This window comes from Myotis lucifugus, unplaced genomic scaffold, assembly GCF_000147115.1.
Source record: "Myotis lucifugus unplaced genomic scaffold, Myoluc2.0 scaffold_254, whole genome shotgun sequence".
NCBI lineage: Eukaryota > Metazoa > Chordata > Mammalia > Chiroptera > Vespertilionidae > Myotis > Myotis lucifugus.
In genome coordinates this window covers 278,520-293,629 of record NW_005871302.1, presented here as the reverse complement: position 1 = coordinate 293,629, position 15,110 = coordinate 278,520, and the positions used below count along the sequence as shown (strand labels likewise).

Below are 15,110 nucleotides of genomic sequence, written 5' to 3'. Positions count from 1 at the left end.
ACAGCCACACTTTGGGCCTGACGCCTCCCCGGAGGCTGGCGGACAGCTGTGTGTGGCAGCTCACTCACTCACCCCCAAGTTTTCCAGCAGCAGCTGCATCACCTCGTCGCAGAATGGCAGGATGCTGGACTGCAGCGCACGGCACAGGTCTCCCACCAGGCCCACTGCTGCCAAGCAAACCTGCAGAGGAGCAAGGAAATGATTTCCCAACAGAAAAGACGGCCTGCAGGGAGGGGTAAAGCACTGTTTACCTAGCTGCTGGTCCTTTAACACTTGAACCTAGAGTCAAAGAAAAAAAAATCCCCCCTCTCTGAGATTTGTTCATTTTAATGAATATGGCAGGAAGAGAACTAAGACTATCAGAGATATCACTAAGAAAAGACAATATTCACCAGGGATGGTGATGGTGGAGGCAGCTGGCTTGGAAAAAAAAAATAGTACTGCTATTAGAGTACTACTCTATTTTAGGCAGCTAATATCCTGCTTCTCACTGACTACTTTTGTTCAGACACTCAGAGCAACAAATAAAATAGCTCAATACTTGGGTCGATACACAGGGAAGAACTACCTGCGCTACAGGAAACCGAGTTTGTACCAGAATGACTATTAGGTATAAATGAGAATATAAATGTATTATAATTGATCTTTGAATGATGTGGAGGTTGGGGTACCAACCCAGGTACAGTCCAAAATCCACATATAACTTTTTCACAACACTGGAGCGTGCTGCAATGACAACAGAAGGTGGCTATGAGGTAATTACGGTAATAGTTCTGTTGTAGTTAATGTCAAACAATTATGATTTAACACTGCCTCTTTATTTCTGTTTACATTTCTCTTGATTGTCGCCATGTATATAACTTTGTGTATATAACTTTTGATAAAGTTTAACTCTTTATATTTATAACAGACATAATTTTGTGATAGTAAATGATAAAATAAATTGGTATCTACATGTATTTTATGCATTCATGACACAACTAATTTTCTTTTAATTTTTCAACATTTCTAGGCTATGTGATCCATGTCTGCAAGTTTTTTCAAACTGTTGCAAATCTCCAAAAAAAATTTCCAACGTATTAAAATGTCTGCATACAAGTAGACCTGAGCAGTTCAAAGGTCAACTATATTTTGAAATGTATAGCCTACCTGGTACTCAGCATAGTTTTTCAATCCAATGCCCAGGAAGGGTTTAAAGGCCTCCATGTACTTTAGGAATTCACCACCCAACACTGTAAAGAAACAAACTATTACCACCACAGGATATCACAGAAGTGAGCAAAAATAACCATGCTAGCAGTCCCAAACTCACCAGGTTGGGTGAGTTCATTACCGACTATCATTAAGACATTAAGGCTGCCTCAGACAAACCAAATTTTAACTGCTGGAAGGGCCTGACTCCACGCCACATGGCCAGAGTAGGATTTCACTCTGGCTCAAACAACCAAGTGGCAGGGCCTCCTAGGAATGTCAAGGTTAATTTGAATTGGCTGAGCTAGCAATACTGCCTCTTGTCTGCCTCTTCCTCTGATTATAACATGTCCTCTTGGAAGCCAGCTTACAACTGGGTCCCTAGGCAATTCCATTAAGGACTTACTTAAGCCAGTCAGGACAAGCAGACTGGGATGCATATCCAAATCAGCCACTCGAGGAGCCCAAATGAACCGCTGTGCTCCGTTAGGGTGGTCCCATGATGCCAGACCAGCTAGACACATGCTCTTTAAGCTAGAAATAGGTCTGGTCCTCAGGGGGGTGGTTCTCAGGTACAGGCATCGCCGGAAGAAGCATTCCAGGTTTCTAAACTGCTCTTTAATGTATTTTTAATGACCCTTCAAAGAGTCTTAAGTCTGATGTGGCTTCTCCGACTAAGTCATGTAACAACCAGAAATTCCAAGAACTCACTCATTGTTTTGTTCCATCCCATACCAGGCACTATGATGTGTCAACCCGAGTCCAAAGCATTACAACCCAAACCAAGAGGTAACAAGTTCCAGGAAAGAAAATAGAAACCTTTGCTTCCTCTATCCTTGATAGGAGCCAAACCTCAATAATCAAGTAGACTTTCAGGAGAAAAGAAACCCGATACACATTAGGAAGATGATAACAGTTTCCCCCAAAAGGGTTGCCAATCTGATTTGCAAACTGGCTCCCCATTTACTTTCAAGGAGATTAAGTGGCAAGGCCGTCATGCGCAATTTTACAATCACATTCAATTTAACTTGAAGTGACTCATGCCGCAGTAAATGAGAAAACAGAACTACGCTTTCCACAGTAAAAAATTCTTCATGGCATCGTAGCTCTTGCATTCTAAAAACATTCCCTGCCTGATGTCTGCTCACTGACCTTCCACTAGTGTGCTAACTGCCATTAGGGCATCCTCTTGAACTCCCCCTGACCCAGCCGTGCTTTGGAACATCCTTAACAGGGAAGCCATGACGACATCAGAGATCTGCAAAGCATCTTGATGTTGCACTTTCCGGAGAACATTCTGTGAAATGAACAAGAGTTCAGGATCTGTTGATTCCAAACCCTCCAATCAGAACACTATACTTAAAAAAAAGAAACACAATTAAGTCCCTTGAAATTTTTTCTTAAAAAAAAGCCAAATATACTGTCCTGGCTGGCATGGTTCAATGGTTAGAGCGTCAGCCTGCATACCAGAGGGTTGTAGGTTCACTCCCCGCCCGTAGGTGGGGCACGTGTGGGAGACAGCCAGTCAAATAGATGTTTCTCTCTCTAGCCTCCCCCCCCCCCCCCCCCCGCCCCCCGTTTCTTCCCACTCTCTCTGAAAAAGCAATGTAAAAAATATCCTTAGGTCAGGATAAATATAAAAGGCCAAATACACCTTTTATGCTCAAATGTTTTGACAGTGCAAATCACTTGCAAAGTACATTCTAATATCCCTTCGATTTCCCAATTCAGAACACACACGATGATCTTCCATGGTACATAAAACCAACTCTTTATGTCTGACAAACCCATCAGCAGCTTCCATATTCCAGTCTTATTACTTCTGCTTTAAAGAACATATCATATATACTGAGTGGCCAGATTATTATGACCACCCCATCAGTACAATGAAGTGAATTCGTTATGCAAATAATAATAAAACCTTGAGAGTATTTGCTTAGGAAGTTTTCAATATTCAATATTTTTGGAAGTGTCAATGAAGTACTGATGGGGTGGTCATAATAATCTGGCCACTCAGTGTAGTTCTTATTCATAAAACAACAACAATAACAACCCTTCATATATCCTAATGGTCAAGATAACGGTCAAGAAACAGTCTTGATAAAATGAAGCCAACCTGCCTTTTCCTAATTTAATATTCCGCCAACTTCCCTCCTTAACCTTTAATTTGTTTCAACTAATGTTACTAAATAATTCCTGTACTTGTCTGATGAATAAGGAAACACCTCTTAACAGTCATGCTTTAAGTTTGGCCCAGCCAGCATGGCTCAGTGACTGAGCATCAACCTATGAACCAGGAGGTCACGGTTCGATTCCCAGTCAGGGCACAGGCCTGGGTTACAGGCTCAAACCCCAGTGCAGGGCATATAGGAGGCAGCCGATCAGTGATTCCCTTTCATCATTGTATTTCTATCTCTCTCTCCCTCTCCCTTCCTCTCTGTAACCAATAAAAATATATTTTAAAAACATTAAGTTTGGAGTAAGAGAAGTAAGGTTACCTAGTAAGCATCACTCAATACTAAAATCTAGTGCCCACCTAAGCATCGGGCAAGTTCCAGGGTTTTCCTGTTCTTTAGTAAAAAACCCTCAGCCACTGCATGACTTGTCATGAGGAGTGACATTTGAATTATCCCGGCTTTTCAGAAAACGGCTACTGTCCACACTAGGTATTAACTCATGGTATGATGGTAGAGACTCAAGGCTTTATTTTTAGCTGGGTGAATTACAGCTGGGAACCAAATCTACTGGACTACACTGGGACAACCAATGAAAACCAAAGACTAAAAGTTGCCCCGACGCTAAACAGCTGTAAAGAAGCATTCTTATCAGTCTGTTGAGATTTTTGCTTTCAGGTGTATCCTGTTCAACTCAAATAACTCATAAATTCAAATAAACAAAAAACGCTGTATAGCAAGGAGGACCATCATAGCAAGGAGGAGCAGTTTTCTTCCCGACAGTGTGCAGAAAACAAATGCCTTCTCGATGGAGAGAGACAGGAAAATGAAAAACTTTCTGCCAATCCTTCAGAGAAGTTTCTCATAAGCATCACCTGCACCATTTCAGAGATCAGGGTGCACATAACCTGTTATCCTGGGATATGATTCTCTTCCCTGGAGAGTGCGACAGGCCACCATCATACCTGAAGAGTTGCGCAGAGTAGAGACTGAAGGTCATTGAACTGGATCCTGTCCGATGTGCTCTGGATGTGTGACTACAAGGAAAAGAAGATGATCGTGCTCTGAATAGATACTTTTTAAAGAGGCTCTACAGTCCCTCAATGTTTCCATTTTTGCTGGGTTTGCCAGGACCATTAAATAAGCTTTACTGATGCTAATGTAGGAAAGTAAATAAAATGTAACCCATGTGCCCTGGGGTCAGTAACTCGGTTGTTTAAAGCAGCTGTCTCCAACCGGTGGTCGGCAGACCACCAGTCCGTGAGGTCCAAAAGGTTGGCAACTGCTGAGTTAGAGCATTCTCCCGATACTCCAAGGTTGTGGGTTTGATTCCAGGTCAGGGCACTTACAAGAAGGAACCAGTGAATACATAAGTGGAACAATAATTTGATGTTTCTTTCTCTCTCCCACAAACCAATCAATAAAAACAAACAACAAAAAACACCCCCCCCACATTTATGAGTAAACTGTGACAAGCAATGCAAACTTTAAATTACAACACTTCTTTGCATAAGCATTATATCTTCCTGAGAAAATATATACTTAACACCGAAAGAAAGAACAGCCTTGAAAGCAAAGCTGTGTTAGAAGTACTGCACCCTGTCTGCCAACAGCCAGGAACGCCCTAAGTCTCACCTCCATCTGAAGTACTTGTTGAAGTCGCTCCATGATGACTAGAGTAGTTTTCTGAACTGCAGGGTAACAATCCTTGGCACTGTTTTTCACAATTTCCATCAGAGATTCATATGCAGAACTCCTCAGATTGTTCTGGTGTCCATCAGGTCTGCAAGCAAAAACCAGCAAAAATCATAAAGTCCCAATTGAGAAAGAACAGAGGAATTGGTATAATGTAAACATTGTTTCATCAAAAATAAGAAATCAGGCCCTGGCTGCTGTGGCCCAGATGGTTGAGCGTCCTCCAGTGTACCAAAAGGTCACCGGTTCAATTCCCAGTCAGGGCACATACCTGGGTTACGGGTTCGATTCCTGGTCAGGGTGCGTGTGGGAGGTGGCTAATGTTTCTCACACAGATGTTTGTTTCTCTCTCTCCTTTCCTCTCTAAAATCAGTAAAAATATATCTAAAAAATTAATAACATTTTGCTGTATTTCAACCATTAAAGAACTCAGAAACTGATATGGTGGCATACCTATTTGAGTGTGGCAACAAAATACAGCCAGGAAATAAATTTTCAACCTTTGAGCCAATGACTGTGTTCATTATGGTCTCCAGACCTGGTTAAACTACTGAATGGCCTTTTTGGAAATAGGCTATAATTATAAGAAAAAGTTAGATAAAAATGATGAAGAACCTATGTGGACAATTAAAGAGGTTGCCTGAGTAGCTAAGAAAAAGGCATCTAAAATTTCCTCATTAATCTATGAGATGCCTTTATATATAATTTTGAACAGAGAAGTGGAAATAAACAAGGTAAGCCTGAAGAACTTATACATAGCCCGCTTCCTTAATGGTTTCTTTTTCTTTTTATTTCTCTCTTATTTAAACAAATAATCTACTATAGGATTCTTCTAATTCCTCCTATTATTATGTTTCTATGACTAGGTCAGACAACCCCCCACACAGAAGGCAGGGGTTGAATGCAAAGACACCTAATAAGAAGTTACCTGTCCGTGGTCTCCAGGAGCTTCTGAACTATTAGTTCAAAAGAAGACGACAAGCAATAGGTAGCTGGTTCTTCCTGATCATCGGCTACGTCTGCAGCTTCATAAGCAGCTTCAGCCAGACTAGAGAAAGCCTTAAAACCAAAGAGAGTTAATACTGGTCCTGCAAAGAACCCTACCCCAGGATCACCTCATTTCCCTTAAGATACCTTGGGCAGTGTTCCTCTCCAACTGATCTTAGAATATATCAATGCTAGTGAATTCTCAACTTTTTCGGTCAAGGTCATCTCAAAACAACATTTTATAGGGATCCTTAAAATTAAATGTTTACTTATTTATATATGTTTGTGCGGCCCAAAACTCTCTAAGCAGCAGAGTACTTTCATCTACCACAAATGCCTGCCACTTCTACTTCTAATCATAGAAAGGCTTTTAGCCCCCCCATTTCCTTATTTGAACTTCCTCCCCCACACCCCCAAATGTCCCTAGTGAACGACATTCAGCCCATATTGACTCAGCACTTACACCGCCTACCTTCCTTTCCTCTTGTCCCCTTCTCAGCAATTGTACTTTTTGTAGCTAGCAACTCTCTACTTTAATCTAAATTTCTTCTCCCCAAGCAACTGAAGAAGAAAATGGAGTCTAGATAGTTTTCCCACTGGGTTAGCATGACTGTTTTAAATGGTTGAGGAACTGAACCAGTCACCATGAGTCAACAGCTCCTACTGGCTAATGCAGTTGACATCTCCCCCACATTTAATTGAAGAAATTAGAAAGGAGATGCTATTCAGAAAAAGCATTCCAGGGAGGCAGACCCATTTCTCTCCCACACCTCATATTTCCTTGCCAATGGTTTAGCCAAGATCCTTATCTCACCAGGAAAAATTCCCTTACCCAGCACACATTTGAAGCCACTCTGGGTTCAGCACTGAGGCCCTCGATCAGACACTGCAGCAGGGGAGTCAAGTAGACATCATTGATGGCAGCTTCAGGGAGCAGTTCACAAATTCTGCCCACAGTCCATGCAGTTGTATCTCGAACAACTACACTGGGGTCTTTCATTAATTCTATTAGGGTGGGCATAGCCTGAAAATACAACATAGTTATTAGCAAGGCAAAACAAAGATTAAAACTCATGTTGACTAATACCTCAGAAGAGGAAATTCTAATGGTTAGGTTTTAACTCAAAGCATCAAGATGGTTTTGTCATTTTAAAGACATGCTTGTCAAATAACCATAATATAATAAATAAAAGTAAGTAAAGGGAAAAGTCCTCTCTACACCAAATTCCAGTATACAGTTTTCTTCAGGATTTGGTGTGACTTTTCAGCAACAGTCCTTACTAAATTACTTAGGTTGAGATCCTAGGAAGCAGCTATGATGGCTATATTTGACTATATACTGAAAGGTTCAGTTCTCTACATATTAAACTCAATTATAATGGACTTCTATCATCTTAAATAGCAAAGTAAGTACAATATTTCCCTAAGAATTTTCATTACGTAAATGTCATTTTGTCCCAGGGACAGAACAGTCACATCATTAAAAATTACAAAGAAATGTTTATGATACAGTATTAAGAGAAAAAAACAAGTTAAAAGATTATTTGCACAGTAAGATCTCCATCCAGTTGCACATACTGAAAATAAATATCAAGAGTTAGAATGTTATCCCTAGGCAAGGGAATTAGAGATGACTTGTTATTTTGGCCTTTTCTGCATTTTTCAAGTCATGTCTTTCGTAAAAAAAAAAAAAAAAAAAAAAAAAAAAAAAGGTTAAATATATTTGAACATTCACAAAGAAATATGTTTTACCCTTCATTGGCAGCAAATAGCTATCTAGAAGTAACTTTTGTGGGTGACTACTTACAGCTTTGTTTTTTAAAATAAAGGCACACTTTCAAGCAAATAATTTAAACAAACAATAAATATTTCATTTCCCACCCCAAAACTTCCTCAGCTTCACCTGTATAACTAGTGGTTTGAGCTGATTGGGCTCTGGTCCTTCCAAGATACAGCCAAAAGCCATCACTGCTGCATCCCGGTACCGCCAATCAGGGTTCTTGATGTGTTCTTTAATGAAGGGGAGGACATGGGGGACAATGTCATCTTCACAGCAGGTGGCCAGAAGCATGATGCACACCCCGGCTGCTTTGCAGGGATTCCAGTCGTCGTCATCATCATTTTCATCCTGGAGAAAGAATGTAGCACTAGTTAAGGTTTTGCTTTAAAAAAAAAAAAAAAAGGAAAATCACTTTCATTCACAAGGTACTCTGGCTATTCCCAAATGTCATTAGAACTTAAGCTACGTGGATGAAAATAAAACAAAACCTTTATATTTTACTAAAGGCCTGGTGAATGGATTCATGCACTGGTGGGGTCCCTAGGCCTGGCATGTGGGGATCGGGCCGAAACCGGCTCTCCAACATCCCCCGAGGAGTCCCAGATTTCGAGAGGGTGGTTCTCGGGTGACCCATCCTGGAATCGGGCTCCCTCTTCTTTGGTTCCTGATGTATCACCTGAGAACCGCAGCTGCCAAGTCACTGCAGCTCAGCAGCTCCTGTGTTGAGCATCTGCCCCCTGGTGGTCAGTGTGTGTCATAGCTACCGGTCGGCCAGTCACTCAGGCTTTTATATATCTACTAGAGGCCCGGTGCATGGATTTGTGCACTAGGGTGGGGGTGGGGGGGTGGGGAGGGAAGGCACTCAGCCCGGCCTGTGTCCTCTCACAGTCCGGGACCCCTCGAGGGATATCTGCCTGCCAGGGGGATCGTGCCTAAGCCAGCAGTCAGACATCCTTCTCGCAGTCCAGGACCCCTGGCTCCTTATCGCCCGCCCACAATGGAGGTGGGAGAGGCTCCCGCTACCACTGCTGCACTCACCAGCTGTGAACCCGGCTTCTTCCTGAGCAGCGCTCCCCCTGTGAGAGTGCAATGACCCCCAGGGGGCAGCTCCTGCATTGAGCGTCTGCTCCCTGGTGGTCAGAGTGCATCATAGCAACTGGTTGTTATGCAGTTCAGTCCATTTGCATATTATGGTTTTATTATATAGGATAGCTGCCCCCTGGTGGTCAGTGTGTGTCATAGCTACCGGTCGGCCAGTCGCTTAGGCTTTTATATATATAGATTCTCGTCCACAAAGATTCATCACAGCACAGACTTTGTTAAATAAGATCCAGGTGGAGGGAAGAGCCACTGGAGTATTACACAATGAGATGAACAAACTTCAACTACATGTAACAAGAAGAATGATCTCAGACTTACAGAGTAAAAGGCAGAACAAAAATGTATATAATTCTAGTTATATACATAGTTTAAGGGGCCTATGCAGTTTCAGATAATTACATACCTAAATAATGATTTGTTCCCAAACCAGGAAAGTACAACCAAAATATACAAAAGCAAAAATACTAAGGTCAAAAGATAAAAAATGGCAACTATAAAACTGAGAGATGAGATAAAGTTTTAAGGGAACACCTAGTCCATTTCAAACCAGACACATTTCCACATATCTTTTGAGATTGAAAGAGTCATGTACTTCCTCAAAACAAATTATACTCTTGTGTACAAAGACATTTTGCTGGAAGTTATAGCACTGCTGCCTCAGAGCACTAGCACTGCCAGCTCTTTGGTAACATTTTACATGCACCAGAAGAGATGAGGCAATAGAAACAATTTTCCCAAACACCTCACCAAGGAAAAGTATAAGGCATAAATTCAAAAGGGAATGATTGCAACCAAGATACACTTCATATAAAAGAGTTTCTATATTTACTCATTAGATCCACTTCTTCATGAAGTCTCATTACTTGTATTTGAGTGGCTTAAAACTTGCACCTCTATCTTCCCAACTTTTCTTCACCATAACATTTGTAGCTCAAGTCTCTTCTGCTAGTTTGAACAACGTAGCACTCAGGAAATCAGAGCAGTATGTGGTTCATTCCTGCTCAAAACTGCAAAGTTCTCCTTTACAAACAACTCGGAGCCTAGAGGATCTTATAGATCCAGCTCAGCAGTTCCCGAGTCATCTATATCAGAATATCAACCAGTTGAAGAGTTGCTGAATTCTTGGAAACTGTTCCACAGCAAACCAACCCAAACAAGGTTTCATCACTTACCTGGCTAGAATTGGAAGGTAACTCACCTGTTTAGTTAGTGTCTGTGTGAGGATTGGAACCAGGTACTGTAGTGCTCCCTTGGCATAAAACTTGCTGGTGTGCTCAGGGGGCCGTCCTTGTTCTGCTGCCTGAGGACAAACAGAGAGCAAATTCTGGATGGCAACAAACAAGCTATGATACTAAGGCATACAATGAGAGCCGCCCAGGGATCTGTACAGAAATACATGGAACAAATGGTAACATTTGTTCTGATCTTTGAAGGCATTTATTTTTTGGTCTACTTCAATGAGATTCTTTTATGCTCTTTTTTCATAAGCTCAATGAATTATGCTCTTTTTTCATAAGCTCAATTTATATTAACACAGTGTCATCTGTGACCTTAAGAATGCCAAAATAAGATTTGTGCTTTTTGAAGTACACGAAGACAATCAAGATGGGAAACAAAGATTCCAAGTGCAGAACTAACTCCTTTTTCCATATCTAATTTCTTCATTGAAGTTAGTAAACTATCGATTTCTACATCCCATACTTGCATTAGGACTTCCAAAAGGAAGTACTTTAGCACCAGATGTCACTTTGTTAAACTGTGATTGCCTGCTGCCCCCTTGTGGTCACAGTACTAAAATGTGTATTTATAATAAATCATGCCAGGCTGATTGGGGAAAACATGAGATGCCACATGATTGATCCGTCTCCCTCATAAGTGGCTTTGGCTAGCAGAAAGACAGCTGTACAAATGGAGATACCCACCAAGTCCAGTCAGAATAAAGCCTTCCCAGAGGAGAACAATCATACCCACAAAGGAGATAAATCCCCAAAGCCCAGTCAGAGTAGCAGCTCTCCCCCTAAACCAACTGTCTTGTCTCCCAGGCTCACCTCTGAAGCCTCAATGGCCAAATCCATTTCCTCATCACAGACATTGGACCAGAATTCTATCCCTTGTAGGGCCACTTCATCAATATCACTTTTCATTGCTTCAATTGTGATCTTAAGAGAAAAAACATGGCAACACAGGCCCCACATAAGTGCTGGTTCAAGTTAGACCCCCTCCTCTAACCACAGACATTCAAGTTTCAAAAATGTAGATTTATAAAAGCTGTCTGAAGTGAAAGGTAGAAAAAGAAAACAGATTTTTAAAAATATACTCTTTTTACCAGCAGAAACAGCCAAGCTTTCTTGGCACACTACTAATGAACATAAACATAACACTGCAACTCAAGAAATTTGCTTGATTTAATAATTGCAAGTAAAAAATTATAGAAATGACAAAAAAAAACCCAAATAAGAATGATGGGCTCTGCAATTAGCTACATGCTCAAACACATAAAACAGAAATACTTACTGCAAAAAGAGCAGGACCCATGTATGTCTCCATGTACTGATAATACAAGGACATTATTTTCACCAGATTCTGTAAGGCAGCCACTCGAACCTTTTACAAAGAGCAGATTAAATGGTTTACCATTTAGTTTAGTTGAAAAGGCAATTAGACAAAAGTAACTACTTCACTCAAATGGGTCAATAACCTAAAGGGTCAAGCTAGGTACATTTGGGTTATCATTCCTCCATGTAAGCCATAGCAGGACAAAACTCACTAATACCACTTAGACTAGATCAGTGGTTCTCAACCTTCTGGCCCTTTAAATACAGTTCCTCAAGTGGTGACCCAACCATAAAATTATTTTCGTTGCTACTTCATAACTGTAATGTTGCTACTGTTATGAATCGTCATGTAAATATCTGATATGCAGGATGGTCTTAGGCGACCCCTGTGAAAGGGTCGTTCGACCGCCAAAGGGGTCGCGACCCACAGGTTGAGAACCGCTGGACTAAATGTTACTTCAAGGGTCAAGATTAGGTTACAGCAATAGCAAAGCTGTTTCAATGGCTACACTGGAAAACAATCAATTAAAAAATTACTGCAATTAAGTAGCAAGGCGGATCAAAAACCATTTCTCCCCTAAACCCTTTCAAGATGTCAGCTTCTAATATGTTAACTTTCCAAGTCCTATTCTTTCCTTTTCTTTAATGTTGAAGAAAAATTCTTATTGGTCAAACCTTATTTCTGAAGTCACCTGATTCTCAACATTTCAAACTACAATGCTAGAGTTGGCATTTCCTAGGAAAGTAGACAAGACAGATAATTCAATGACCTCATACTTACCCTCGTATCTGGACACTGTGTGGCTTCACAAACCACCTGCATAATAAAGTGCCTTTCGGACTGCAGAAATAAAAGGGAGTTAGAAGAGTATAAACCACACATATGAAAATTGCTAGGCTATTATTTCAAGAAAAACCTTACTCCCTCCGGAACACACATAATCCTGGACCAATCAAGCAGCTTTACCTTGACACAGTAATAGCACTGGGAAGGCTATAGAGTTTGCCCCCAGTGTCTACTATATGACCTGCCCTCAAAGGAAGTCCCACCCTGGCTGGTTTGGCTCAGTGGTTGGAAGTGTTTCTGGTTCGATTCTTGGTCAAGGGCATTTACCTGGATTGCAGGTTTGATCCATGATGCGTGCAGGAGGCAACCATTAATCTCGCATTGATGTTACCCCCACCCCTCCATTCCACTCTCTAAAAAAATTCCTTGGGTGAGGATTAATAAAAACAAATAGCGCACCTACAGTAGGAAAATCTGTTTCTTTGTATTTAAAAATTAAGAGAATTCAAAACATCTGCTTTATTTCAGAGACAAAACTGGTTTCCTGAGAGGTGGCAAATCCACATCAAATGTGGCAAGATATAGAATAGAATAATAAACTTTGCTATTGTCCTAAATCTTCTAAAATCTAAAAGGAAAACCCCTATTTTCTAAGCAATTAGAATTTCAGTTTGCTTTGGCCTGCTTTAGACCTCCCTTCTTTGTCCACTATAAGGCCAAGTAATGGCAAAAAGCCCAGCTAAAGTGCCAAAATATATACAAAAATACTTTTAGACCATATGATCTAGCAAGTCCACTTCTGGATGTACATATAGAAACTGAAAGCAGGGTCTCAAAGATTTATATACACACACACCCATGTTGAGAGCAGTGTTATTCCCGATAGAAGGTGGAAGAAAGCTACCCAAATGTCTAGTGACAGATAAATGGATAAACAAATGTGGTATATACATACAATGGACTATTATTTTTCCTGTTTTTATTGATTTTTAGAAAGGAAAGGAGAGGGAGAAGAGACAGCTAGAAACATCGATGTGATGTGAGAGCAGAACATCAACTGGCTGCCTCCTGCATGGCCCCTACTGGGGATCGAGCCAGAAACCCAGGCATGTGCCCTGACTGGGAATCAAACCAGCGACCTCTTGGTTCATGGGTCAACATTTCTGACACATGTTACAACATGCATGAACCCAAGACATTATATTAAGTGAAATAGAACAGTCACAAAAAGACAAATCAAATACTGTATGACCCACTTATATAAGCTATCTAGAGTAATCACAAAAACAGAAAGTAGAATGTTAAGTAATCATAGAAACAGAAAGTAGAAAGATTGTTGCCAGGAATAGGGAAGGGGAAAACAGGCATTGTTTAATGGATATAGTTTCAATTGCAAGATGAAAAAGTTCTGGAAATTGGTTGCAAAACAATGTGAATACACTTAACACTACTGAATTGTACACTTAAAAATGGGTAAGATGGTAAATGTTATGTTATTGTCTATTTTAACACAATTAAAAATAAGTAAATAATGAGAAAGTACTTTCAGGCAAAATAAACTTTGTTTATATATTAATTTTCAAAAGCACCTTCCTCAGGAGGTATGAAACAGCCCAATTTATTTTCTTTTTTAATCTTCACCCGAGGATGTTTTTAAAAAATTGATTTTATAGAGAAGAAGGGAAGGAGGGAAACACCAATGTGAGAGAAACATCGACTGGATCACACCCTAAGTGCCCCAACCTGGAATTGAACCCACCACCTTTTTGGTGCACAGGAGGATGCTCCAACCAAGCCACACTGGTCAGAACTGAAAAGCCCTAATTAAGGGGGTTGGGGGAGGGGATTCTCAAGTACACTTTGTACTGAAAAAAGGAAAATCCTAAGCTTAGAAATCCTTTAGGTCACATTATTCCCAAAGCCTGATGAAAAATGGCAAACACCTATTCCCTGGCCACCTCTCACAAATGTTAACTAGAAATGAATGCCTCTATCAACCGGGACCTGGGAATCAACCTTGGAACCATTCTCATTCAAGAACTGCCTATTGTCATGTAAAAATTAGCAACCTAGTTGCCCAAACAGTGGAGTCCCACCCCAGCCTACTACTTCCCCATGTAATCCTTGTCCTACCCCATATTAGCAGCTGGCTTATGGGGGGCCACAGAGCAGATTTTTGTGGATGACCTGCTGCTTTCCCATACTGCCGGCAGTACTGGAATAAACACTCATATATGGTTTTAAAAAAAGGAATGCCTCTAAACAAAACAGTTCTTTCTAAATCATAAACTTAAAAAACTTTCATTTAACTCTAACTCTCACTTCTCACCCTTTGAACTTACCTCTTTGTCAAAGTTAGCTTTGGTGAACTCCAATGAGTTCAGGAGTGCGTTAGTAGCTGCTAGCTTCACATTATTACTAGGCTCTTCTTTCCTCATCCCCTGAATTATGGCAGTCAGAATCTCATTGGATTTATCTTGTAGCTGCTCTGGGTCCTGAAACGAGAAGCGCAATAAATATAGTAATGAACTCATGACTAATCAGCCGTCTTTTTAAGTGTAAAATCCACTTGAGTGAGGATAATGACTTTCTCTGATCTCTCGGCACACATTTCCATTTAGGGACAAAATATCCCAGGCAGCTGGTAGTCCTAAATTGATCCGAAACAAGTTGAACTCATCAACTTCATCTCTGACTTCTTAGCATGATTCTGGACATGAGGTAATAGTGTTTCCCCCGTTCTGTGCAAATGGAAATGGCAGTGTGATCCCTCCCCCTGCCCCCAGGTCACCTCTCCCAAACTGAAGTATAGCTTCAGAACATCCGAGGGTCAAAGAATC

The 15,110-nt window shown here is 40.9% G+C and overlaps 1 protein-coding gene across 1 annotated transcript in view; it reads right to left on the bottom strand.

Moving 5' to 3' along the window:
* Positions 1-46: 46 nt before the first annotated feature.
* KPNB1 (karyopherin subunit beta 1) overlaps positions 47-15,110 on the bottom strand; it is a 23,341-nt gene continuing 8,277 nt past the window's right edge. The window contains exons 5-17 of the mRNA XM_014464474.2: positions 14,613-14,765; positions 12,265-12,324; positions 11,443-11,532; positions 10,977-11,087; positions 10,127-10,228; positions 7,951-8,175; positions 6,880-7,071; positions 5,989-6,119; positions 5,001-5,148; positions 4,331-4,402; positions 2,344-2,488; positions 1,150-1,232; positions 47-180 (exon numbers count right to left, since the gene is read on the bottom strand). Coding sequence (XP_014319960.1) covers positions 61-180; positions 1,150-1,232; positions 2,344-2,488; positions 4,331-4,402; positions 5,001-5,148; positions 5,989-6,119; positions 6,880-7,071; positions 7,951-8,175; positions 10,127-10,228; positions 10,977-11,087; positions 11,443-11,532; positions 12,265-12,324; positions 14,613-14,765 — 1,632 coding nt within the window. The 3' untranslated portion in view covers positions 47-60. The remainder of the gene's footprint in view (positions 181-1,149; positions 1,233-2,343; positions 2,489-4,330; positions 4,403-5,000; positions 5,149-5,988; positions 6,120-6,879; positions 7,072-7,950; positions 8,176-10,126; positions 10,229-10,976; positions 11,088-11,442; positions 11,533-12,264; positions 12,325-14,612; positions 14,766-15,110) is intronic.